The sequence below is a fragment of the Nomascus leucogenys genome, chromosome 14 (assembly GCF_006542625.1).
Source record: "Nomascus leucogenys isolate Asia chromosome 14, Asia_NLE_v1, whole genome shotgun sequence".
Classification (NCBI taxonomy): Eukaryota; Metazoa; Chordata; class Mammalia; order Primates; family Hylobatidae; genus Nomascus; species Nomascus leucogenys.
Window position 1 is genome coordinate 83,481,791 of NC_044394.1, and position 25,811 is coordinate 83,507,601.

At 41.1% G+C, this 25,811-nt stretch overlaps 1 protein-coding gene across 2 annotated transcripts in view; it reads left to right on the top strand.

The window, feature by feature from the left end:
- LONRF2 (LON peptidase N-terminal domain and ring finger 2) overlaps positions 1-25,378 on the top strand; it is a 41,342-nt gene extending 15,964 nt beyond the window's left edge. Inside the window, exons 3-12 of one of the 2 annotated variants that reach the window (XM_003274848.3) lie at positions 4,329-4,451; positions 6,621-6,764; positions 7,474-7,675; positions 8,074-8,167; positions 8,431-8,545; positions 11,768-11,889; positions 12,910-13,068; positions 16,844-17,006; positions 20,206-20,355; positions 22,767-25,378. In XM_003274848.3, coding sequence (XP_003274896.1) covers positions 4,329-4,451; positions 6,621-6,764; positions 7,474-7,675; positions 8,074-8,167; positions 8,431-8,545; positions 11,768-11,889; positions 12,910-13,068; positions 16,844-17,006; positions 20,206-20,355; positions 22,767-22,961 — 1,467 coding nt within the window. In that variant the 3' untranslated portion in view covers positions 22,962-25,378. The remainder of the gene's footprint in view (positions 1-4,328; positions 4,452-6,620; positions 6,765-7,473; positions 7,676-8,073; positions 8,168-8,430; positions 8,546-11,767; positions 11,890-12,909; positions 13,069-16,843; positions 17,007-20,205; positions 20,356-22,766) is intronic. The other variant, XM_030827314.1, reaches the window with a different exon arrangement.
- Positions 25,379-25,811: the final 433 nt, after the last annotated feature.

The following is a 25,811-nucleotide window of genomic DNA, read 5'->3' on the forward strand; positions in this document are numbered from 1 at the left end:
TCTGCAGGGTTTACTGCAAATCTATGGACCTCAATTCTTGACAGATGCCCAGTGAACAGCAGCTTCAGCCAAAACGTAGTTTAATAAGTAAGTTTAAGCCGGGTGCGGTGGCTCACGCCTGTAACCCCAGCACTTTGGTAGGCTGAGACGGGCGGATCACGAGGTCAGGAGATCGAGACCATCCAGGCTAACATGGTGAAACCCCGTCTCTACTAAAAATACAAAAAATTAGCCAGGCATGGTGGCGGGTGCCTGCAGTCCCAGTTACTCGGGAGGCGGAGGCAGGAGAAAGGTGTCAACCTGGGAGATGGAGCTTGCAGTAAGCCGAGATCGCACCACTGCACTCCAGCCTGGGCAACAGAGTGAGACTCCATCTCAAAAAAAAAAAAAAAAAAAAAAAGGAAGTTTAAGATAGTAAAAGATATATTCTAAGTTTATTATTATAACTTAGGATTGGGGAAGAAGTGCTATTGGAAGTTAAGGTAAGGGGATGGGAACTAAGTTCATTGAGGGGAAGACAAAGGTGGCCGAGTGTGATCAAGCTGAGATGGAAGCTGTTTTAGAACCAAGCACTTTGAGAAGCACTCAAAGTGGGGAGTGTTTTGAGTGGGAGTGCTTTGAGTGCTTTGAGAAGCACTCAAAGTGGGGGGAGGTGGGTTATAGCAGTGTGTCTTATTCAAGCAAAACTACCCTTTCAAGCATCCAGGCATGGCTAATATTCATCATAGCTAATGATTCAAAGCTTTTGGAGCAACTGGAGATAATCCACTGCCAGCAAAATATTTGCCCATTTGCAGAAATAAATATAGGCACATGATTAGTTTGATCTTACCCAAACAGCGAACTTGTAAGACTTAAAATTACTTAAAAGCCAGTTAATTCAGTTAATAAATATTTATTGATACACTGTGGTATCAAAAATGCAAATCTTGATTGAGATTCTGTGCACATGTATGAAAAACTTGAAACTTTACGTGAAGTTCTTTGTGCATATAAGACGGTATTATTTTCTCAGAACTTTTGATAATTGAAGCAAATTTAGACACTACTGAAACATGAAAGTTGGGGACTTTTATAAGGCCTGAAAGGGGCCCTAGCAACTTTGTATTCCTAATTTTGTACTTTTCCTGACCAGGTGCGGTGGCTCACACCTGTAATCTCAGCACATTGGGAGGCTGAGGCAGAAGGATCACTTGAGGTCAGGAGTTCAAGACCAGCCTGGCCAACATGGTGAAACCCCGCCTCTACTAAAAATACACACACACACACAAAATAGCCGAGAAAAAATTAGCCAGGCGTGGTGGTGCACAGCTATAATCCCAGCTACTCTGGAGGCTGAGGCAGGAGGATCACTTGAACCTGGGAGGTGGAGGTTGCAGTGAGCTGAGATGGCGCCACTTCACTCCAGCCTGGGCGACAGAGCGAGACTCCATCTCAAAAAATAATAATAATAACAATTTTATACTTTTCCTTAAACAGACTTTCTAATTTGTGGAACATTCAGGCTTCACAAAAGTGGAGTCTTTTGTGATTCTGCTTTTGTGAAAGGAGGATAAGAAAATTAGTAAAACTTCACATTTATTATCAATGTAAAGTCCCATAGATGAATCACTGATTGTCTGAAGTGTATTTGAGACTTCAGGGAGCTCAGGGATGAAACTGATGATTTGCTGTCTAAAATATTCGTCATGTCTTTTGAAATGGCTGCTCTTCCAGAGAGCTGCAAGGTAAGCGATATGATGAATAGACAGTTAGCAAACATGAGGAGAGATGTTGGTGCTAGAGATGGAACCTCGGCACCATCAGCACAGTCATGGTATTTCAAACAATGGAGAGAGAAGTACAGTAAGATAGGACCTGAAAATAGACCTTCACATTTACCCATTAGTGGCTGCCAATGTTCTGGAGAATTTTTATACAGAAGTAATTAAAACGACAGTAACAGGGGTAGTGGTTTACTTCTGGTAACAGTGAAGGAGTGAAGTGGTCATGTGAATCCAGAGGGGAAAACAGTTACAAAAACTGGATTAAAAAAAATAAAGACACTATAAAGCATCCAAAAACAGAAGCTGGAGGAGAGTTTCTAAAAAACCTGCACATGAAAAGGAAAAGAATTATGTGTGGGTTTTTTGTTTGTTTGTTTTTTGTTTCGTCTTTTGGTCCCTGAGTTCTATCTATCTCCATAGCTGCACCTGCAAAAAAAAAAAAAAAAAAAAAAAAAAAAAACATTACTGGGACAAACACTCAGCATCACCACCTAAGAGTACCAGGAGTTCAGAGTTCTAACAGAACAGCTGGAAATTAGGGGAATCCCTAAAAGCAGAGAAATCCCAGAATGGATGATTCCCAGCTCTGGCCAAATCCTGGCTTATTTCCAAATTTCGTAGGCATCAGGGAGAACCACAAGGCTTAAAAAGGAGCTGTGGAGGCTGGGTGTGGTGGCTCATGCCTATAATCCCAGCACTTTGGGATACCGACGTGGGCAGATCACAAGGTCAGGAGTTTGAGACTAGCCTGGCCAATATGGTGAAACCCCATCTCAACTGAAAAAAAAAAAAATAGCCAGGCATGGTGGCGGGCGCCTGTAGTCCCAGCTACTCAGGAGGCTGAGGCAGGAGAATCACTTGAACCTGGGAGGCAGGGGTTCCAATGAGCTGTGATTGTACCACTGCACTCCAGCCTGGACGAGCGAGCAAGACTCTGTCTCAAAAAAACAAAAACAAAAACAAAAAAACAGTCAATGAAAATTGTCTCTGAGTGGGCCCACATATTATATTTCCCACAAAGAGACTTTGAAGAAGCTATTATGCGTAAGTTCAAAGAGTTAAACTGCATGCAAAGAATTGAAGGAGAATATGGTACCTTTGACTTAAGAGCAATCTCAACAGGGAGATGGAAGCTATAAAAAATGGAAATTCTGACTGGGTGTCATGGTTCATGCATGTATGCCCAATGCTTTGGGAGGCTGAGGCAGGACGATAGCTTGACGCCAGGAGTTCAAGACCAGCCTGGGAAACATCGCAAGACCCCATCTCTACAAAAAATTAAAAAATTAGCCAGGCAGGGTGGCATGTGCCTGTAGTCTGAGCTACTCCGGAGGCTGAGGCAGATTGCTTGAACCCAGGAGTTAAGGGTCACAGTGAGATGTGATCATGCCATTGTGTTCTAGCCTGGGCAACAGAATGAGACCCTGTCTCTAAAAAAGAAAAAAAAAAAAAAAGGAAATTCTAGAGATAAAAATTATCAATGCTGAAATTTAAAATTTCTAGGTAGGCTTAATAACACATTATACATGGCAAAATAATCAGTGAAATTGAAGATCTAGCTATAGAAAGAGAAATTATTCAATGCAAAAAAAAACAGAAAAAAGATTAAAGAAAAATGAAAAGAATCTTGGAAACTTGTGGGACAATATGAAGTGGTACAATATATGTGCAATTGGAATCCCAGAAGAAGACAGAAAATGTTTGGCAAGAAAAAAAAAAGAAGAAATATGGCTAAAAAGTTTCCAAATTTAGTGGGAAACATTAATTTCAGATCTGAGGTTATTAACTCAAGTTATAAGCAATGATAAACTCAAATCATAATCAAATGGCTAGGCTGTAAGCCAAAGATAAAAAGAAAGTCTTGAAAGCAGTAAAGAAAAATGACATGAAATGAGAATGAGAAAAATGACATACAGGGAAATAATATTTGTGGTTGTCATCTCATCTGAAACCGTGGAAGCTGGTTGACATTGGAACAACATATTCCAAGTGCTAAGAGAAAGTCAACTATATGTAAACCAGTAAAAAAAGAAACAAAAATAGTACTTTTACAGATTTGAGAAAATACTGTGTTCATAAGATGAGAAGAAAATGCCATGGGAAATTACCGATTCATATTGTATTTTGTTTACTTTTATTGTGGCACTTAGTATATTATGATTTGTATTGTAATTGTTTTTAGTCATGTCTGTCTTAGCTCATGAGACTGTAAACTCCTGGAAGGCAGGAAGATGGTAATGACCTGTAATTGCTGAATGAATTTAAAGTGGATAGCCAGTTTTCTCTTAGCACGTCCCTTAGAACTCCTTTGTGCAGAACATTTCAGGTATGCGCTCCTGTGTTCTGACTGTAGATTGTATTTATGAGCTATTGAAGTTTGCTCAGTTTCCAGGGTAGAGAAAGACAGTAGCGATAGAGTCATCCTTTGGTGGGTTTTGTTTATTCTACGTAATGTGAAATTTAAACAAATTGTTCTAATAAATTTGTTCAGGGAAGTTTGTATTCAAGTATATAATCATGCTGGGTTTTAAAAATAATACACTTTGTCTTCGGTGAATCTAGGGACATCAAGTAAAAGCTCAGGCTCTTTCTGGATTGGGAAGAAGTAAGGAAGTGCTAAAGGAATTTCTCTACTGCCTTGCTCTAAATCCTGAATGTAACTCTGTGAAGAAAGAAGCACAGAAGGTATGAGTTCTGTTAAAGGACTTTCTCTTTCAGGTCTTATTTATAGCCTTCATGTCCATGCTGAGTAACCCTTGCGTGTGAAATAAACAAGAAATATAATTCTGAACATTCATGATGATGCGATAAAAAGCACACGGCAATAATTATAAGGTTCATACATTGGATAACTTCTAGGTAAACATTATATTTTGTCCCTGGGTAAAGCAGAGTGTTTCATGAGACAGCGTAAACATGCCTTGATTCTGTTGACATAAAGACACAAGTTAGACAAGGTTATTATAGTTTGTGTAGAAGCTTTATGAAAGACATTATGATATATGTAAAATGTATCAATTCAGCTCTATAGGGTGACCTGTAATTTTCAGGAAAGCTTCACCAGCATAGTACAGAAATACCTGCTCTTTTACCCATCATCCAGTCACGCTGAATGTGGAAATCTGTCCTGTTAAAAAGCTTATAGGATAGTTACCTGATATTTACTTAGCATTCCAATGACCAGCATTTTTATGTTTTGAAATGAAATTTTATGTAATGAAAATCCATATGTTTTTATGTTTGTGCCTCCCTGTTTTAACACTGTTTATTGTCAACTTCTACCATGTATTTACCCTGTAATTTTTACCTACCTCTCTAGTTCTATTTTCTGGAGCAACAGAAAATGAATCAGTTCTTCTTTCTACAATTCAAACCACATTAGATGTTTGAGAACAGCTATTATCTTTGCCTTAATGTCACCCTGTAGGCCAAATATTCTTTTCTCACAGAGTGGCATTTTTAAGATTTCCTCTTCTGGATGCATTCTAATGTACCCTATATTTTAGCATCTACATTTGACAGCCACAGTTGGTGAAATTTTACCTTCACTTGTATTCACATTAGGGGCATGTTTATTTTTAAATACCTAGTTCATCTTTTTTAAAAATAAGAACTTTAGAGCAATGTTGTTTTTTATCTTCTCTTGTGCAATTGATTGGCTTTACTCCTGTTCAGTTGTCCTGACAGTTGTTCAATTGACCAGTGTCACTCATTGGTTTTTGGCCATCATTTCAACTTGTCAAAATAATATTGCATCTTTAGCCTGCTATTCAGCTATCCCTGCCTGCTTTGTCCTATATGGAAACTTCCAAAGAATCTTAAAACATATCTCAACTGATTCTCATAACACTTTTCTGAGAAAGTCAGCCCAAGGTCAAAGAGATGAAGCACATTCACCAAGGTTCCTGGACCAGGGTTTAGGTCTTCTGGGTTGTTGTCTACCTGGAGCTTTTTCAGACATGGTGTTTTCCCCTGGACATTCTATGGCTGATAGATATCTTGTATCACAGATGGTACCGAAAACAATGTTAGCCTGCTCACATGGAATGTGGCTCCATCTCCAGCAGCTCTGCTGAGGCTACTCAGAGCTGGGGCTGAGGACATTGATGTCCCTGCCGAGGGTGGTGGCGCGCATTGCTACAGGGCCATGGATTCTAGCGCACTCACCTTGAACCATGAGGAGCAGTGGAGAGTGGGAGGAGTCTTTGTTTAGGTTTCAGTCACTCCCGTCTGCTTTCCTCAAGCCTTGGATGTAGCTGAAGCCATGAGGTTTGATAGGACTATTTGAGTGTCTGCCAGCATTGGGTGTCAGCTAGAATGCCTAACTGGCCATTGCTGTCCCCCCTTCCCCTGCCCCCACCAGTGCCACTCCCTGGTTCTTGAACCACAATTATGGCCTTTCCCTCTCTCTTCCTTTAAAGTTCTCTGTGAGGTGGCTCTTCTGGTTCTCATAAATAAAGTAGTTCTATATAGTGACCTCAGCCCTGTGGGTGATCACAGCTTAGATTTAAATCAAGGCCCCCAGCAACCTTTACACTCCCTTTGTGTCTTATCTGTGTGGCTTTTAGGGGAGATTTTATGTAGTGTGTAAGGACCAGGTAGAAGGAAGTGGTATTGCTATCACTTTGTCATTGGAAAGTGTAAGATGGAAAGGGATTGGAAGCTGAAATAACTTAAAACATTGACTCTGGTTTCAAAAATGTTTGGATTTTAAAAGGTTGGCAGTTAAAATTATTCTTTTCCACATTTTAGGCTTATTTGGCCTCTTAGTTTCCTCTGAATCTATAAGACATACTATATTTTTACAAAAGTGTTTTAAAATATATATTTTTTCTTTTCTTGGCAATTTTATAGGTAATGTGTGAAGTGCTGTTTTCAGCTACAGAAAATGTGCATGAAAATTTAACATCTTCCATCCAAAGCAGATTGAAGGCTCAGGGTCACAGCCACATGAATGCCCAGGCTCTGCTGGAAGAAGGCGATGCAGGGAGCTCGGAGGTATGACGTGCATGTGTTTGTCAGGATTCTCTTGATTAAGCTTTGCGTAATTGCTTCATTTTAAACAGTTTACGGATTATTCACACATTATGGCATTATGTTAGTTAGACATATTTCTCAAGATCAGTTGTAGCTCCTCAACCTGGGAGTTGGAACTTTTACATGAAGTCTATGGAAGTAATGAAAATGGTTAAAGATTGAAAGAAGCTTTAGAACACCACCAAATCACCCCAAACGGCAGGAGACTTGAAGTTATTTTGGTTTGGAGAAAATAAAGCAAAGGGACAAGTTAACGGGGGCAGCACACCAACATGGCACATGTGTACATATGTAACAAACCTGCACGTTGTACACATGTACCCTAGAACTTAAAGTATAATAAAAAAAAAAAGAAAAGAAAGCAAAGGGATGATTTCAATATGATACATGATTTTATATGTGTGTGTGTGTGTAGACAGATAGACAGACAGATTGCATATGAAGATAACTTTTCACTTGCCCTGGCTCAGGAAGAAATTATCCTGTATTTTACTGTGAAAAGAAAAAAGCTCATCTTAGAAATTAATAGATTAAACCAATTATGAAGGAAGAGTGTATGCCCCCCCCCCTTTTTTTTCCAAAGATTTCTAGTACAGGCTACTGCATTCTTTTTCTCTTATGTTGTGATTTCTTTTAATACTCAGGATTCCTTTTTTTCCCACTTAACCAGAATGCATCTGAGAAATCTGATATGCTTGGAAATACCAGTTCTTCAGTTTTGTATTTTATACTGGGTCTACACTTTGAAGAGGATAAAAAGGCGTTAGAAAGCATCCTTCCAACAGCACCCAGCGCTGGCTTAAAGAGACAGTTTCCAGATGACGTGGAGGATGCACCTGACCTGAACGCCCCTGGAAAAATTCCTAAGAAAGGTCAGTGAACTGTTTTCATCAGGCAGTTCTGTGACTCCAAAGTGATAGAATGTTAGCTGGTATTCAATATATTTTTTTTAAATTTTACACTATTTAATGTTAGTAATGAAATGATTATATCAGCTCTAAGATTATAGAGCATTTTAGATGTTTTATACTGCAAAGACTTCATAGTCAAAAATAGCAGAGAAAATTTAGCTATAATTTAAAATTTTATTCATGCTTACCATCCAGATAAATTATTGCTATATGCTATTAACTGGGCAGGAACTATTTCTGCCCAGTGTGATTTGTTACATTGATACAACATGTTTGGTCCAGAGAAAATACATTTCTTGCATGCTGTGGTTCAGGTGCTTAGGTGTTAATTACAGCGTTTTAAATTTTTTCACATTCAGATCTCTCACCTCAAAGGAGCCCAAACTCTGAGACAGAAGAAAGTCAGGGGCTCTCGCTTGATGTAACTGACTTTGAGTGTGCCCTCTGCATGAGGTAGGATGGTACAGAATCCATGCAACTCTTTTAAAACTTCAGCCTTTCTGAAATGTATACCAAAGTGTAATGGGCTTTTTATTATCAGGGAAACTATGGTTTATGATTTATTTTCTAAAGATTTAATAAGATATAAAATGAAAGTGCATGCAAGTGATTTCTAGAACAAAAAGGGGGTTGCATAAGGAATCCTTCAAAAACCAGTCCATGATTTGAAAGTCTGTCCTGGACATTTCTGGCTGAAAACAGATATTTTCTTCCAGATTGCTGTTTGAACCTGTCACTACGCCCTGTGGACACACATTTTGCCTAAAGTGCCTTGAGCGCTGCCTTGACCACGCCCCACACTGTCCTTTGTGCAAAGACAAACTTTCGGAAGTAAGTACATTTTAGGAAATGACGGACAGCTCCTCCTCTCATCCCTTGGTGGACGCTTATTCCCTGTCTCGCGTTGCTTCCCCCACCCAGTTGTTAAAGAAAGTGAGATTTCTCCAATCAAAGATAGGTCTTTTCTCATCTCTCCTCATGAATCAAGAAATACACAAGGAAGGTTTACATACAGAAATTGCTAAATGTTAAGGACATTTTTAGGTAGAAATTTTAGTTGAGATAGATTGAAAATACCTAACATTATGAACCCTTACATTACGTTCATTGTAAATGGTTGAGACATTGTCATGGTGAACTTAATGTGCTCCTGGAATTCTCTTTTTCATCTTGAGAGTTTTTCGTAGGATTGAAGACTTGATCATTTCTGACCACTGATAAGTCCCTTTAGGGCTTTTACAGTTGTCAGTTTTTATTGTCTTTGGTCTGAAATCAAAACCAGTAAAATTTGGGTTCCATGGGGAAGCTATTTAATGATATTTAGCCCCAATATAAACCATTAAATCCATTTACGTTAGGTGTGGTGAATACAATGAAGAACATTCAAAAGCCGAAGACCTTCTGATCAATTTCTGAAATAGTGAATCCGTATCAGCTGTATTGGGCTGTGGTCCCATTAGTGCCATGAACTTTCTATGAAGCAAGTCATATAACATCTTAAGGGGGTGGGGAGTGTCTTCCTTTGTTCTGCATTCATTAAATGAGACTGATAATATTTGCCTTAATTACTTTCCAGAGATTAAACTTATTGAATGGATTTTAAGTAGGATAAAGTTTTTTTCTTTTTACAAGTGTACAGTAAAATTTATTTTTTAAATCTGATGTGATGAGGAGATATTATACTTAAGTGAAGTTTTAAATAATTATAACGTTTAAAATTTACTGCCAAAACATTAAAATAACTAGTTACAATTGAAACCATTTTCTAAAACATTGTATGTACATACTTGCTTTATTAAATTGCATGCATACTGAATCTTTTTAAATTCTTCAAAGTTCTCATGAACATCAATTATTGTGCCGTGCACTGTGTGTCACAGTGATGGCTGTGTTCTGAGTCTGCAGAGCTGTTTCCTTGGTGGCGCCTGTGCAGTTTTCCTCTGGGCATGTGCTCTCTCTTCTTGCTAGTAGATACATCAGACCCACTGCCTCTTGTTTTGGTGACTGCCTGGGCCAGAACAGGCTCGTCTGTTCTTACAAGAATAAAATGCATGTATGTGTGAGCCCTGTTTACAACACAGACCTTACTCACTTCCGTTTCAATGCTGCCTTGTAGGGGGCTGAGTGAAGAAGTGATAGCTGGAGGTTGGCACTAGAATAGAAGCTGCTTGGCCGGGTGTGGTGGCTCACACCTGTAATCCCAGCACTTTGGGAGGCTGAGGCGGGTGGGTCACAAGGTCAGGAGATCGAGACCATCCTGGCTAACACGGTGAAACACCGTCTCTACTAAAAAAAAAATACAAAACCAAAATTAGCCGGGCGTGGTTGGGGGCTCCTGTAGTCCCAGCTACTCGGGAGGCTGAGGCAGGAGAATGGCGTGAACCCGGGAGGCGGAGCTTGCAGTGAGCCGAGATCGCGCCACTGCACTCCAGCCTGGGTGACAGTGCGAGACTCTGTCTCAAAAAGAAAAAAAAAAAAAAAGAATAGAAGCTGCTTAAGTACTGAGACTTCCTGTGACCTGTTTTCCCTGTATTTCCAGGGACCAGCACATACACCAGAGACTCTAGAAGTCTTTGTTGAATGAATGAATGATTACATGCAAACTATACATGGATTACTAATGTTCCAGAAATTAGAATACCATAAAGTGAAATAAAATCCAAAATTATAGTTTTGTCTTTCTTCAATGCAGGAGTCACATCATTCGCATAGACAACTTTGCATGCACTACCAGGGACCTGAATCATCAATTATATATGGATCTACAGAACCCTTGGTTAGCATCATGCCAAGTAGAGCACGTTTTATTGTATTACTCTTCAATAAAAGGACATCATAAACCATTTATTAAATACCTATGTCATTAATAATGACAATTATGAAGCAGTTTTGTGAATGAGATGATAGCGTGTTTCTCTACCAGTTACCCTGCGATGATGGTTCTCAAACAGGCGTTTCCAAAGTTTGAACTCCTGGTTTTCAGTCAGTCACAGCAATACATTTAGTTTGTTTCACACCAACCACAAGGAAACCTGGCAGTATGCGAAGGACTCACCCAGCCATGGTGTGTTGGAAATACGTGGAGCCATCCCAAGCCCAGAAATGCAGCAGGCCCCCAAAGAAAGAGCAGAGCCCTGAAGCCCGCGAGGCCTGGGGTCCTTGCTATGCCATGGTGACTTAGCACTGACCCCTTACCCTTTCTCAATCACAGCTTTATGAGCGCAGTGGAGAGAACAACTATAGTATTATACTGTTTTCAGGACTAATAAAGCACCTGCAGCAGTCCCTGATGTGCATCAGAACGTCAGTGAAAAGAGCTGCTATATGCTAGTATACATGCCTGCAATAAAACAGTGCAACCTACTGGACTACTACTCTGTGTGCACACACACACGCACACACACACACACAGAGTAGTAGTTTAGCCACATTGTGGCCCTTCACCCACCGATCCCAGCACTTTCTTGTTCAGTCTCCTACCTTCCCTTCACATCCTGCTTTAATCCATGGTCCCTCATTCTCTTTCTCAATCCAAAAAAAGTCAACCTTTGCCTTTTGCATGCATCCTAAGTAACACAACAAAGCTAGAAAAAAACACAACGTTGGGAAGATTGCTGTCAGTTTAAATGAACAATTTTAAGTCTTAGACTCAAAACATGGGTAATCATTCTTACATTCTTTCTCTAGTAGTTCCAGTTCTTCGCTCTCCAAGCTGATCATGCAAAAGTCTCTCCTCTCCCAACATGCCCTACTTCATTTCCTCCCCTCTCACCAACATCATGGCACTTGGTTGAAAATGTAGATGCTGTCAAGATTGAGTTGCCTCATCCTTCGTCCAGGTGAACGCCTCCTCCTGGCCTTTTCTCCCAGTGGAGGGGCTGCCCCTGCTCTTGATACAGGCTGGCCCGCCTCCCTCTCCATCCCTGTTCCTTGTTACCTGCTCAGAGATCCCGCCCACCACCTCCTTGTTCACCTTTCTACTTGGAAGCTTTGTCTTTTAGAGTCGATTAACATACAGTATCATTTGACATTTTTTTGTTGTTTTTGTTACAGTTATTGGCAAGCAGAAACTTTAACATAACTGTTCTGGCCGAAGAATTAATATTTCGATATTTGCCGGATGAATTGTCTGATAGGAAGAGAATTTATGATGAAGAAATGTCAGAACTGTCAAAGTAAGTGCTCATGTTGTGTGTCCTTGGTCTTAAGTTCAGATTGAACTTTGTCAACTTCAGCTTCACCTCAGGTTTCTTTTCATGGCAGAGAACTCTGTCGGTCTGTAAATGGAAAAGAATGTTAATTGCAAAATATTTTTGGAAACATAATTGCAAGAAGTTATAAGAATTTTTTTTCTTTTTTTAATAAGATATTTTTGAAGTGTTTTAACAAAATTTTATAGTTGCTTTTTGTATGTAAATAAGTGATACTGAATTTTTCAGGATTTGAAAAGCAAAGAAGGCTGGGCACAGTGGCTCATGCCTGTAATCCTAGCATTTTGGGAGGCCAATGCAGGAGGATTGCCTGAGCTTAGGAGTTCAAGACCAACCTGGCCAACATAGCAAGACCCCATCTCTATATTAAAGAATTATTTAAAAATAAATAAAAGGCAAATAACATAAATGTATTTGTTACTGATGAACTGTACACTTAAGAATAGTAAATTATATATGTATATTTTACCTCAAAAAATTTTTAATGTAATATCTGCAAAGTGGAGTAAAGTGAAGCACAGTTTTAAAAAGTAGAGAGAATGAGAACTAATACCCAGGATTGCAAATCACAACAGGCTTGACAGTTTTCATCTTTTAAATGGTAAAAGTTTTGTATTTTAGCGGAGATCTTATCAGTCTTCCACTCTTCTATTTAAAACTCATTGCCTTTGACTACTATGTAGTTTTTGCTTTTATCAGAATTTTTTTAGAGTGCTTAAAAGGTATAACTTTTCCAAGCAAAGTAATATAATTCAGCATGTTCTCTTTCCTCAAGTTAAATAAGACAGATTTGTCAGGAAACCTGGGTGAGCAGAGAATTTTCACATGCTATGGTCCTTGGCTTTCTTGTCCCTCTTAGCCTGAGGGTTTTGTTTTGGAGAGGGGAGAAATGAGGTTGACTGGCTTTTGCTGTTTTGGTGGCCAGTACTACCCTCTGATCTAACAGCTCATACATCTGAGATAACATGTCCCCTTGCTCTGCAGTCTGACCAGAGACGTCCCCATCTTTGTGTGTGCCATGGCCTTCCCCACGGTCCCATGTCCACTCCACGTTTTTGAGCCCCGCTATCGGCTTATGATAAGAAGATGCATGGAAACTGGCACCAAGCGGTTTGGCATGTGTTTATCTGCTGAGCATGCAGGGTAAGAACTGTCAGCATTTGGTTCAAAGGGTCCTAATGAAGGGCATCGTTTGTCATTTTTCTTCCAGAATGATTTAGGCTGATGCTTGAAAACCTCCAGTGGCTCCAATTACATAACAAAGTCCAAGTTCAAGGCTGCCCACAATGTGGTCCCATCCCTTCTTTCTAGCCTCACTGCCCACCTCTTCCTTTCCAGTGTCATACCTGCTAGTCCGTTGCCATGCTACTTGCCCTTCTCTTGTGACAGCTCATGCTTCCACACCTCTGTGCTTCCCTCTGCCTGCAATTTTCTTTATCCCCATTTATATACAAACAAATCTAGTCCAACTTTTGAGGTCTAGGAAAATTGTGGCTGGGCTTGGTGGCTCACGCTTGTAATCCCAGCACTTTGGAAGGCTGAGGTGGGAGAATTGCTTGAGCCCAGGAGTTGGAGACCAGCCTAGGCAACATAGGGAGACCCCATCTCTACAAAAGAAGTTTAAAAAGAAAAATGTCTGTATCCTGCACAAAGCTTTTTCTCTATCTCTACAGCCAAATCATTTTCAGTCTTACAAAAACACACTACGCTTGGTTTTCACCTCCCCTTGTTTCACGTCTTTGTCCAGAGAGGGTGTTGCAAGCCAGCAGGTCATTCCCCTCTGTGGACTGATTTGGGGACTCAGGACCCTCCCATCCCTTAGGGCCTTGTCAGCCCTACATGGTCATGATGAGGTCACTGCATCCAAGTGCTAGCTATGGAGGAGGTGCACGTGCTCTTAAAGGACTCTGGAGAAAGGGGGCTGCCTCCTGTTCACACCTGCTGCAAAGGAGCCTGGCAAATATAGTCCACCCACGTGCCCAGAAAGAAGAGGAGACTGCATTTTTAGGGCCACTCAGAATTTTCCACCATAAATATCGAGGGACAGATCTTTTAAAAATATGTGTAGGACCTTTATGGAGAAAATTCTGAAGTTTTATTGAAAGATAAGAAGTTCTGAATCAATGGAGAGAAATGCCATGTCCATCAGTGCACAGACTCAATGCCATAGAGATGCCATATCTATCCAGTTCCACAAATCCAGAGTAATTCCCGTCAGCATCCCCAGGAAGCTTCTTTATGGACTTGCTCAAGCTGATTTTAGAATCCATGTAGAAAGGTAAACGATAAGCCCAAATCTGGCTGAACAAACAGGAGAACATTCCTGTAATATCAAGTTTGCAAGCCTTAGTAAGTAGACCAGTGACACAATAATGTAGAGATCCGAAACAGGTCCACTCATATATGGACGCCAAATTTATAGACAATTGTATGAGAAAAGACAAACTACTCAATAAAGGGTGCCCAGAAAATTAGTGGGTGGTCCAAATGAGAGGGGGGGAAAAAAACTTTACCTTATGCCTTAAATAAAAAAATAACACATTTGCATTCCTAATGTGAAATGTGAAAAACAAAATATAAAAACATTTAAGAGGAAATATTGGGGACCGCCTTTATAGTTAGGAATGGGGGAATATTTTTTATACAAGGTGCTGAGTACATAACAGAGGGATTAGTAAATTAGAATATATTAAAATTTGATTCATCTAAAGTCAGCAAAGTGAAAAAATAAGCTGTGAGTTCCATGTGCACTGAGAATATAGAACACTGAAAAGAATGTTATTCCCATCCAAACAACAAGAAAAAGCAGATAAACCACAGAACATATATTTCTTGAAGCCATCAGAGAGTGGAGGTTGCTCAGGGTAACCAAACAAGATCCCACAGGAAGAGAGTAGGCAGAGCCCAGGAAGAGACATAAAAGTGTGTAGGAAGAATTCAGCTATTTTTTTTTTTTAAACAAATTGCCAGTGACCTTGTGTGGGCTGGCATCAGAGTGTAGGTCTGGAGAGCTGCACTCGCAAAGGGAGTTTGCATCACACACAGGCTCCTGTCCACAGATAAGAGGCTCCTTGGTGAGTCATGCCCTGCAGCGAGGCAGGCTTGGAGGAGCTGACGTTTATTTGGAGGCCTCTGCTGGTTGCTGGGGCATTCAGTCCTCCCTTGAAGAGGAATCTTCAGGGCGCCTCCAGGTTCACCATGCTGTGAATGAGATCATCCTGTTAGATCACCAGGAAGAGAGAGTTTTATTAAGTACGTAAGTAGAGGCATCCAGGTGGCAGTTTGAATCATCGCTGCTCTTTAGTTTGGGGGGATGTGTAGTAAAGCTGCTCACCATGAGGACTTTAGAATCACACTGCCATGAGTTCTCATTTCGGCTCTAAATCTCCCTGTGGCCTTAGAGAAGTTAATTCCTCTGAGCCTCCATGTTTTGTGGGCTTGAATTCGTATAATAAACTGCCGTGTGTGGTGCTTGGCACGTGGTAGCATGAGAACATCACTAGGTTACGGGTGATAGTTACAGTCGGAGTGTGGGTAAGAGCTGGGGAGAGCTTTGGAATGAGAATAGACATAGCCTAGAACACCACCCTGAGCAGCATGGAGCAGGAGGGACATGCAGAGGTAGGGGCTGTGAAGGGCCGGGCTGGTTAGAGAGGGTGCAGGCGAGCAGAGGCATTGGTTCAGCAACAGTCTGCAGGGCCATGCCTTAGGGAGGTCAGGCAGGAGCCCGTCCAGTGATTTGAGCAATTCAGAGGGCATCTCTGACTTCTTTTGGAGTCATTTTGATGGAACGGTAGGATATGGAGGAGTGAAGGGGAGGCGAGATGAAGGCAGTGGCCGGGGACTGCTTTCCAGGGCACTTTGGTTGGGGAGGCCAGAGCTGGCAGAATTGGAATGAGTTGAAGACCTTGTGGGCAAAGGTGGGAGGGAGAAGATGTCGAGTGCCTTTGAAGGTGGAGGACTTGCTGCCCCAGCAACCAGCACCAGCAGAGGCTTCCAAATAAGCGTCAGCTCCTCCAAGCCTGCCTCGCTGCAGGGCATGACTCACCAAGGAGCCTCTTATCTGTGGACAGGAGCCTGTGTGTGATGCAAACTCCCTCTGTGAGTGCAGCTCTTCAGACCTACACTCTGATGCCAGCCCACACAAGGTCATTGGCAATTTATTTAAAAAAAATAGCTGAATTCTTCCTGCACACTTTTGTGTCTCTTCCTGGGCTCTGCCTACTCTTTCCCTGTGGGATCTTTGTTTGGTTACCCTGAGCAATCTCCACTCTCTGGTGGGTTCAAGAGACATATGTTTTGTGGTTTATCTGGTTTTCCTTGTTATTTTTCACATTCTTTTTAGTGTTCTATATTCTCAGTGTACATGGAACTCATAGCTTGTTTTTTCACTTTGCTGACTTTTGACCAATCAAATTTTAAGTGTGGGTTTGAATTCATATGTATTATAAACTGCCCCATGTGATGCTTGGCACGTGGTAGCATGAGAATATCACTAGGATAAGGGTGATAGTTACAATCGGAGTGTGGGTAAGAGCTGGGGAGAGCTTTGAAAAGCCGAGTGTGTGCGTGGCACCAGCTGGGCAGTCCTGATGGTGCCTCGCCAAGGTGGCTGAGGAGCCACATTTGAGATTTCATCTCTTCTCATCTCTTGGGTCCTTCCCAAAACACTAGCCCGTTGGAACTGCTAAGGCACAAGTCCTGTCTCACCTGGAGCCCTTCCTCTGCAGCCACCATCACCACTATATTTAGCATCTAACAGAAGTGACCATATGCACATGTCTCTTAGCGACAATAACCTTGCTAGTCTGATGTGGAGACACTAGCTTTGTATTCCTTTTAAAAGTAAACTCTCATCCAGGGAAAAATAAGACCCCCTGCATTTTAAAAATCACAGTCATTTCTCCTGTCTTTTCAGGCTTTCAGAGTACGGATGCATGCTGGAGATTAAGGACGTGAGAACGTTTCCTGATGGAAGTTCTGTTGTAGACGCGATTGGCATCAGTCGATTCCGAGTGCTAAGCCACCGCCACAGAGATGGCTATAACACAGCGGACATTGAATATCTTGAAGATGAAAAGGTAAGGCTTATCGTACTGATGTATTTTATAGCAGTCGGTCCTCTTGTTTCCCTCTGCATTGTGGAAAAGCTTTGTCAAACTTGTACTGACAATATTACTTAAGTCCTTAATTCATCACTGAAGTTATTTATTTATTTATTTATTTATTTTTGAGTCAAGGTCTTGTTCTGTCGTGCAGGCTAGAGTGCAGCAGCATGATCTTGGCCCACTGCAGCCTTGACCTCCCAGGCTCACACAATCCTCCTGCTTTAGCCTCCCGAGTAGCTGGGACTATAGGTGCACACCACCACACGTGGCTAATTTAATTTTTTGTTGTTGTTGAAACAGAGTCTCCCTGTGTTTCCCAGGCTGGTCTCAAACTCCTGGGCTCAAGCAGTCCTCCCACCTCGGCCAAAGTATAGTAGCCCCAAAGCACCGGGACTACAGGCATGAGTCCCTGCCTTTAGCAGTTATTTGTTTTCTCAGTGGATTTTTACCTGAGTTGGGAGCTGGTACAGAAATCTCCTTTTAAAAAAATGATCTGGCCGGGCGCGGTGGCTCATGCTTGTAATCCCAGCACTTTGGGAGGCCAAGGTGGGCAGGTCACGAGGTCAGGAGATTGAGACCATCCTGGCTAATACGGTGAAGCCCTGGCTCTACTAAAAATATAAAAAATTAGCCATGCATGGTGGCGGGCGCCTGTATTCCCAGCTACTTGGGAGGCTGAGGCAGGAGAATTGCTTGAACCTAGGAGCCGAAGGTTGCAGTGAGCTGAGATCGCGCCACTGCACTCCAGCCTGGGCGACAGAGCAAGACTCCATCTCAAAAAAAAAAAAAAAAAAAAAAAAAAAAAGACCTTACTGTACTTATGCAACATGTAAACCTGTGCATTGCAAAATAGGCTTGTGATTTGTATTCGATGCTGTAGCCCTGGAGCTGGCAAACTTTTTCTGTAAAGGGCCGGATAATAAGTACTTTAGACTCCACAGGCCATATGATCTCTGTCGAAGCTACCCAGTTCTGCCCTTGTAGTGCAAAAGCGGCCATAGACAATGTGTAAAGGCGTGAGCATGACTGGTTTTCCGTTAAATGTGATTTCCAGACATGTGGTGGTGAGCACGGTTTGACTCGTGAACAGCAGTCTGTCAGTCCCTGTTCTCTAGGTTGGTATTAATTCAGAACGTGACAAAATCTACAACTTAAAAATACCTCCCAAGGCTAAATATAAAAGACTTGAATTTATTACCCCTTAAGAATTTTTTCATGTGTCTAATAGAAATATCAGGACATACAATTTGACAAATTAGCAAAATGTTTTGAGAGATTCTCCAACAGACTTACACAAGGACGTCCATAACAGTCTTACTCCATTCTAGCCCCAAACCAGGAACAGCCCAGGTGCTGATCACACTTGAGTCAATGAACACATTATGGTCCATTCATGCAATGGAATACTACCTGTCAATAAAAAGAAATGAACCACTCGTGCACAAAACAATATGGATGACTCTTACAGACTAATTATGCTAAGTGAGAGAAGCCAGACGCAGGACGAACACATACCGCGTGGCTTCATCTGTATACTTCCAGGAACAGGCAAAACTAGACTCTGGGGACAGAAGTCAGAAAAGGCTTGTGGGGTTGGCTTTGTAATTGACTGGAGGGAGTGGTGAAGAATCTTTCTAGGTAGTGGAAATGTCTATATGGTTTTGGGTGATGGTCCGACTGGTGTATACAGTTGAGAAAATTCTTTGAGCTAAACAAGATCTATGCACTTTTTGGTCTGTAAATTATACTGCAGCAAGAAATTTTAAAATACTTAAAAGGAGGAAATCCTTGGAATTATTGTATCCCTCTTTTAAATTCTTTGGTTGACATTTGGAATTGTGGAAGTGAGGGTACGTAGCCACCCCACATCACACTGGAAGTAATTTTGGGGGCAGTGGTGTACACTTAGGATTTGTGAATGGAGTCACACCCAGGACACTGTCTCTGTGCCTCCTCCAGCTGCTGTTTCTGGTCATCCCAGTGCATGGGAGCAGAGCAGGGAGCCCAACTCCCAGGCTGGACCAGAAATCTGAGTTTCAAAGCTACAGCTGAAAGTGATAATTCTCAGGGTCTCTCTGCGGGGTGGATAGACCTGACAGCAGGGTTTATTGACCGTTGTTGTAGATGACAGCTTTTAATAGTGTATGCACTTATTTTAAATGGGGGCTTAAATAGCTGCAACATGAAATAATTTTAGCTTATTTTTATAAGAAAATCCTCTATCACATATGAATATTTGATTTGTATAAGTCAAATTGAGGGTGGTATATGCATTACATTATAATTTCTCAGCACACCATAGTTTTTGTAGGTACTGGAATTTTATAACAGGAAAGGACCTTCGTGGTTTATTCCTATTATACAGATGAGAAAACTCTGCCCTAACGAGGCTGTGAGACTGGCTAGATTCACACATGAGGGTTGGTGATGAAGCCAGAACAAACCCTGGCCCCGTGATTCCCAGTTCCATGCTCTTCCTCCTCTACCAGGTGTTCCTGAAGAGGACTGAGGCGTAATTTAAATGACAGATGTGATAGTGACATAGGGACCAGAGGCCAAGCTTGGTCAGTCTAAGGTGCTGTGGCCGACCACAAGCTGGAGTCCATCAGCCCAGGCCAATGTAACGAGTGTAGTCTTGCCCTGTCGTGCCTTTAGGAATATAGTTTGGTGATATGGAATACAATTTTTAAAATGTCACCCTTGGACTTGGTAATTCTGTCAAGGTCTCTAGGAAACTATCCTGAGGAAATCATACCTCCCTCCCTTGTCAAAAAACAAAACAAAGCAAAATAACTTTTGCATAAATGTTTATATTACTGTGTTATTTTTAAAAATAAAAAGCTAGAATATTCTAAATAACTTATGTGAATAGTTAAGTAAATTGGCATGTATCTCAAATATATAGTTGCATGCAGCCATTGAAAATTATTCAAAATTACATGAAATGTGCTTATATTATGGTATTAAGAGAAAAATCAGGATACAATTGATAGATTTCAGCTATGCAAAAAATGCAGTTTTCTATATTGAGCATGTACCATTTTTGTGAAACTGATGAATTATTAAAATGCTAAATGCCACAAATCCACTTAGTGGCGGTGCAGAGGTCGCTAACTGTGTTACGTGCATTACTGTGAATGGTTCACACGGCTATGCCTTTTTCCCTGATCAGGTGGAGGGTCCAGAGTATGAAGAACTTGCCGCTCTCCACGATTCTGTGCATCAACAGTCTGTTTCCTGGTTCGCGTCTCTCCAGGATCGCATGAAAGAACAAATTTTAAGTCATTTTGGGGTAATGCCAGATAGAGAACCTGAGCCTCAGGTATGCCCTCCCTTTTTCCTTTATAATTCTGTTACTTCCTGCTGTAGTGTGCTGAGCCATCATTCTGGTGGAGAGCTTGGCAGTAAGATGCTGGGTACCCCAGTGTGGTTGCTTATGAACCAGTTCATCTGCTAACAGCCCAAAGGAGCACTACTATGGTAGCACATGATTTGTGAAGCAAAACAACAAAGTCTCTCTAACAGAACATAATTTCTTTTCTAACAACAATCAATTTATTCTGCTTGGCTGTCAGCTTTTGTAGCCTTTTGCTTCTTTCACTCACATCTTAAAATTTAAGTAGTAACTTCATTGTATTGATACAAACATTCCACGTTCGGCACATAGCATTGCCTTGCACCTGGTACGCAGATGTTGAGTAAGTGAAGAGAAAAATCCCATTATTCTTGTGACACTAGAAGCATGACTTCCTTGTCCTCTAAGTACCCTGCTGCCCAGCTGTCATGGGCTTTCTCTGGTGCTCCCTATGAGTACTTTTGGTGAAGCTGGTTCTTTAAGCAATGAATGAGCTTAGGTTTGTGAGCATTTCTAAGCTCAGGTGGCCCTCTCCTCTGCATTAGATGGGAGAGCCAGGCTGGGCTGGTTTAAGATTGTGCCTGAGAGTGTATACCTCCCACCTGTACACAGATGCTCAGCTGTCAAAGACAGTAGGGGAGGGGGATCGGCTCTCAGCTGGTTTAGGCTGATGTGAAAAGTCTTTTCCCATCCATTTTAACTTTTTTTTTCTATCTCTTGGAGCTTCTATCTTTTACCCCCTGCCTGAATTCTTTCTTTTCCAAACACAGAGAAATGCTTTAACTGCCAGAAATTGTCATTAAGTCCTTCCCGGCTTGCCCTTTTTGCATAATCCTTTGTTCTACAGTGTCCTGGAACTCAGATTCAGAAAGCATGGTGGTTACACTGACTTGCATTAGGATATGAGTCATTCTTTTTCTAGGAGTTGTTTATTCACCAAATTAATCATTCTCTACTTGGCAGGTATATTAGCTTCCTACTACTGCTGTTAAGAAATTTCACGAACATGGTGGCTTAAAACAACACATATGTATTATCTTCCAGTCCTGGTTCTGCAGGCCAGACTATGATCAGGGTGATGGCAGCGTGCGGTCCTCTGTGGGGGTTGTTGGGGAGAGTCTGTTTCCTTGCCTTTGCAGCTTGTAGAGGCTGGTGGCTTTCCTCGGCTTCCTTCCTCCTTCAGAGCCGGCAATGTTGCTTCTCTCCGCCCGTTATTCCAAAGCCACATGTCCCTCTGACCACAGCCCAGAAGGGACCCTATATGAACACACCGGGCCCATCAGGATAATGCCCCCATCCCAAAGTCCTTAACTGAATCACATCCTCCAATTCCCTCTGCCATATAAAGTACCATATGGGGGACCATTTTTCTCATGACTACAGAGGGATTTTAGGTAATACATCAATTTTTATATGAGGTCCTTCCCATTAAGCGTGCTACTCAGTTTTTTTCTTTCTCTGTGAGATGAGGTGGGGAAAAGAGTGTGAATCTATATAAAAGGTTGTTTTCTCCATCTGTGCCTTTCTCCCTCTGAAGGGCTGGTTGATGTCTTCCTCACAGTGACTTGGGCTACCCATGGTGAGCTTTGGCCACAGTGCTATTCCTAATCCTCCAGCATAATCTACCTCACCCTAAACTAAGGTGACTCCAGAGTCCACCCTCCAAGCTCTTATTGGCATACTGCACATTTTTGGAGGAGGAATAGAGTTAAGAATCCTAGACCCTGGAAACAAAAAGGCCTGGATATCTTGGTTCCAGTACTAAGAATATTGAGAACAAGTTTACGATCGACTTTTGCCTAGCACTTAGTCTAGAAGTGCTTTGTTTGATAATGTGAAATAAAGGTTATTTGGTGGCATAATAATTCTTATGTGTATAATTTATGATAACTCTTGCATACGACATGCATACATATATATGTTTCATACATATACTCATTTGCCACATTGAGTATGTCACTCAAACTTGTACACATACTTTTAGCCCTTATAATATTATGCTTCATATGGTGTATTTAAGACATAAAAAATAATAGCACAGAACATTGGAAAGTGAAGGTTAAAGCGATGGTCTTCTCCTCTGACTGGTATATACTCTTAACTGAAAGCTTGAGAGAACAGAAGCAACTAATTCATAGAATCTCCCCATGGAAGATGCTTCTCTTTGCAGGCTCTTCCTTTTGTGAGTTCCCCCACCTTTAAATGTGTACCGTAAAAGTAAACTATGTATTTTGAGAGCTGAATGAATTGTGAAGTAGCCCTAAAATACAAGGTGGCATTTAATTCTTGCTCACATGTCTGTTGGAGCAAAAGACTGTGTTGGGGAACAGGCTTGCATTTTCAGTGTTAACTTTGCTTTCCCCTCATCTCTTTTGCAGAGTAATCCCAGCGGCCCTGCCTGGTCCTGGTGGATCCTGGCCGTGCTGCCCCTGGAGCGCAAGGCTCAGCTGGCCATCCTCGGCATGACCTCGCTCAAAGAGCGGCTCCTTGCCATCCGACGGATATTAGTCATCATCACGCGTAAGATGAATAGTCGGCAAGAGCTGGCTAATGCTAGGGAGAGAAATAATTGATTTTTCTCTCTGTCAAGGTTTCTGGCAGCCCTTGTACTTTTATAAATGTCAGGCATGGACGAATAGCCGTCCATTCATTGTGCTTTGTCAAGTGCTTGTGGATAAGGTTCCAAAATGGGATGCTTGCCAAACATTGAGTCCTCCTCAAAAATGACAATTCTGTGTCTGGTGGGATGTGACCTTGTATAAGGTTAGCCTGAAGTCTGAATGGAGCCCATAGTTGGAAAACAACCTAAGAAAATCTCTTGGAAGCAGGTGCTTGGGGAATGCAGTTCACTGACAGCACAGGACCCTGCAGATGTTTTACATGTGGTTTAGGTTTCACCAGGAAGAAAGATTCACTTCCCAGTCAGTATCTTGCTCTGCCAGATGGTAAAGGCATGCTTTAGTGTGTAGACAATATGGGGGAACCACGTTTTTATCTGGAAGTGGATTTCTTAGAACACAGGCTAACCAAAACTACGCTTAGGCTTTGCGTGTTGCTGTGAAGTTGTCTGTGAAATTGAATAATCACACCATTGTTCAGTGCAGGAGCCCAAACTAGTCCTTACCCAAGAAGTAGTAGCCTCTGGATAGAACTGTGTTTAATGTCCTGTTGTAGTCCCAGGTGTTGTAAATTGCATGTTGTAATCAAATGAATGTCAAAACATAAGAAAGTATACCTTGGATGTAGAAAAACCTGAGAACAGTATCGTTCACTTGAGGATATATATGTATACATATGTGTGTATATATATACATATATATAATATATATTTACACACAATGAAGTGAGTTAAAATTGTATATGCATTGAGATGTCAAACATAAAACCACCAAGTGCAAAGAATGCCTTGAAAGTAGAACCTTGTCTCATTGATCAATGGTTACTAAGCATTTAGGAAACAGTCATCTTTTTCTATTGGGATTTGCATTAGAAATTAGCCCCATCAGTAAATTTCAGTTTACTATCCATTTATTAATATACAAAAACATTAAAAATCTGCCATGCCGTGGTAATCTATCTATTCCAGGAAAATAGATCAGAATATACGAAGGGAGGATGGCCGGTATGGGATGTAAATATTCAAAACTCCTTGTTTTCAGTAAGTTTTTCTCCAACACCAACCTAAAATTATCTTTATTTTTTTGAAAAAGTTTTACAATCATCAGACCAGGTGTTATCTGTTAAAGGACAGTAGTATGACTTCCATCCTGTAATGCACGTCAGTGATATTGATTGGAATAACTGAATCTGCGATACTCATATGTTCTCTCTGGCCCAACCAGCTGGTGCATTTAGTTGGCTTCTTCGTCTGTGAGGTGCACATTCTTAATCAGAGGGTCATGACCACTGAAGAGCACATCACAGCTGCAAGTTTTGCTTTGTTCATTGAAGGTGATTTTTTAGTTTTAAAATATGTATATCTCATAATATACAATGTTGATGGTATATCAATCCATCAAGCATTTTATTAGAAAGACTTTATAATATTATTATTTTTTCTTTTAGTTTTCAGTAGATAAAACTCAGTTTCATCATGGGAGTTAGAAAATACCAGCATCACTTAATTGTAAAGAGAAAATGTGAAAGTATTTTCCAATCCAATGTTTCAAGTGCCTCACTTATTGTGAATCTCAAATATCATCTTGAGATGGTTTAATGGCAGTTTGGCCATGCATAAGAGATTTTATTAATTTATGCATTAACAATAGTATTCAACTTTCTTAGGCATTATAACCTAACCTGATCATTTGATTGGAATAACTGAATCATTAATTGATTGGAATAAAATAAAGAAAACAAAATGCATCTCACATGCCAGAAGACCTTTATCAGAAGTGGTTCATGAAAATCAATATGCATTGACCATTCTCTGCCTTTCCCTTTTGGAAAATTTTTTTGTACCTTCATATGACAGCTGAATAGTTATCAATGCCGTTTCCGTTTGGAGGTGTCTAAATAACCACAATGTGATCACAGCTTCTCCACGAGTCTTCCTGAAGTTAAGTTGGTATGCTTGCTATAATATTTGGATCCTGTTGCTTTCTCTTCCTCACTCTTTAAATGTCATAAGGTCACACAGTTCTTGGAATCAGAACTATTCAGTTATTTCTTCATGATTCTGCCTGGCTTTCTGAGTCTTCTCATTCTGCATGTTATGTAAAAGTCTGAACAACAATGATGACGCAGACGAGAGCAACACACGTTTTTATTTTTTGATAGAGAGGTTTTTATTTTTTTGATACCAGAGGGAATTAACTATGATCACATCGTGCTCTCTCTGTTCAGCGTCACACCCCCACATACTGCAGTGTGGGAGTAGATTGGTACTTACTGAGCACTTAGAAACATCACGCATCAGGAACCGGGTCAGAGTGACAGCATCCTACGGTCATGTCATGAAGGAAGCCTCCTTTTACAAACCTAAAAAAAACAACCCCCCAGCTTCAGTTTGCTACCAATTAAGCTAAAGCAGAACGGTCTGCTTCCTCCTCCGCCTGCCCCCTTCTACCTCTTTTCTGTTGGGGAGATGCCAATTCTAAGGATTTCTCAGAAAATAATGTAATCTCTCATTCAATGTCAGGACATTCCAGCTTAATTGTACTGAAAGTGCTCCAATAGGCATGCTCTCGTTACATTGGAATAAAAGCAGAAAAGAGTAATAGCAGTGTGGGGGAGTCATTTTTCTTCTTGAGGAACAATACATGCTGTTCGGTATTTTTCCATTCATCGCCCAAACCTGCCTGTGTCTTTGAAATGCAAGTAAGATCCCAAAGGCAGCATTCTGAAAGCCCCTGGCATTTTTAGCATATCCCATCCCCCGTGTGTGTCCTCATCTTCAGAATTGAAAGTTAGGGTACTTTTTA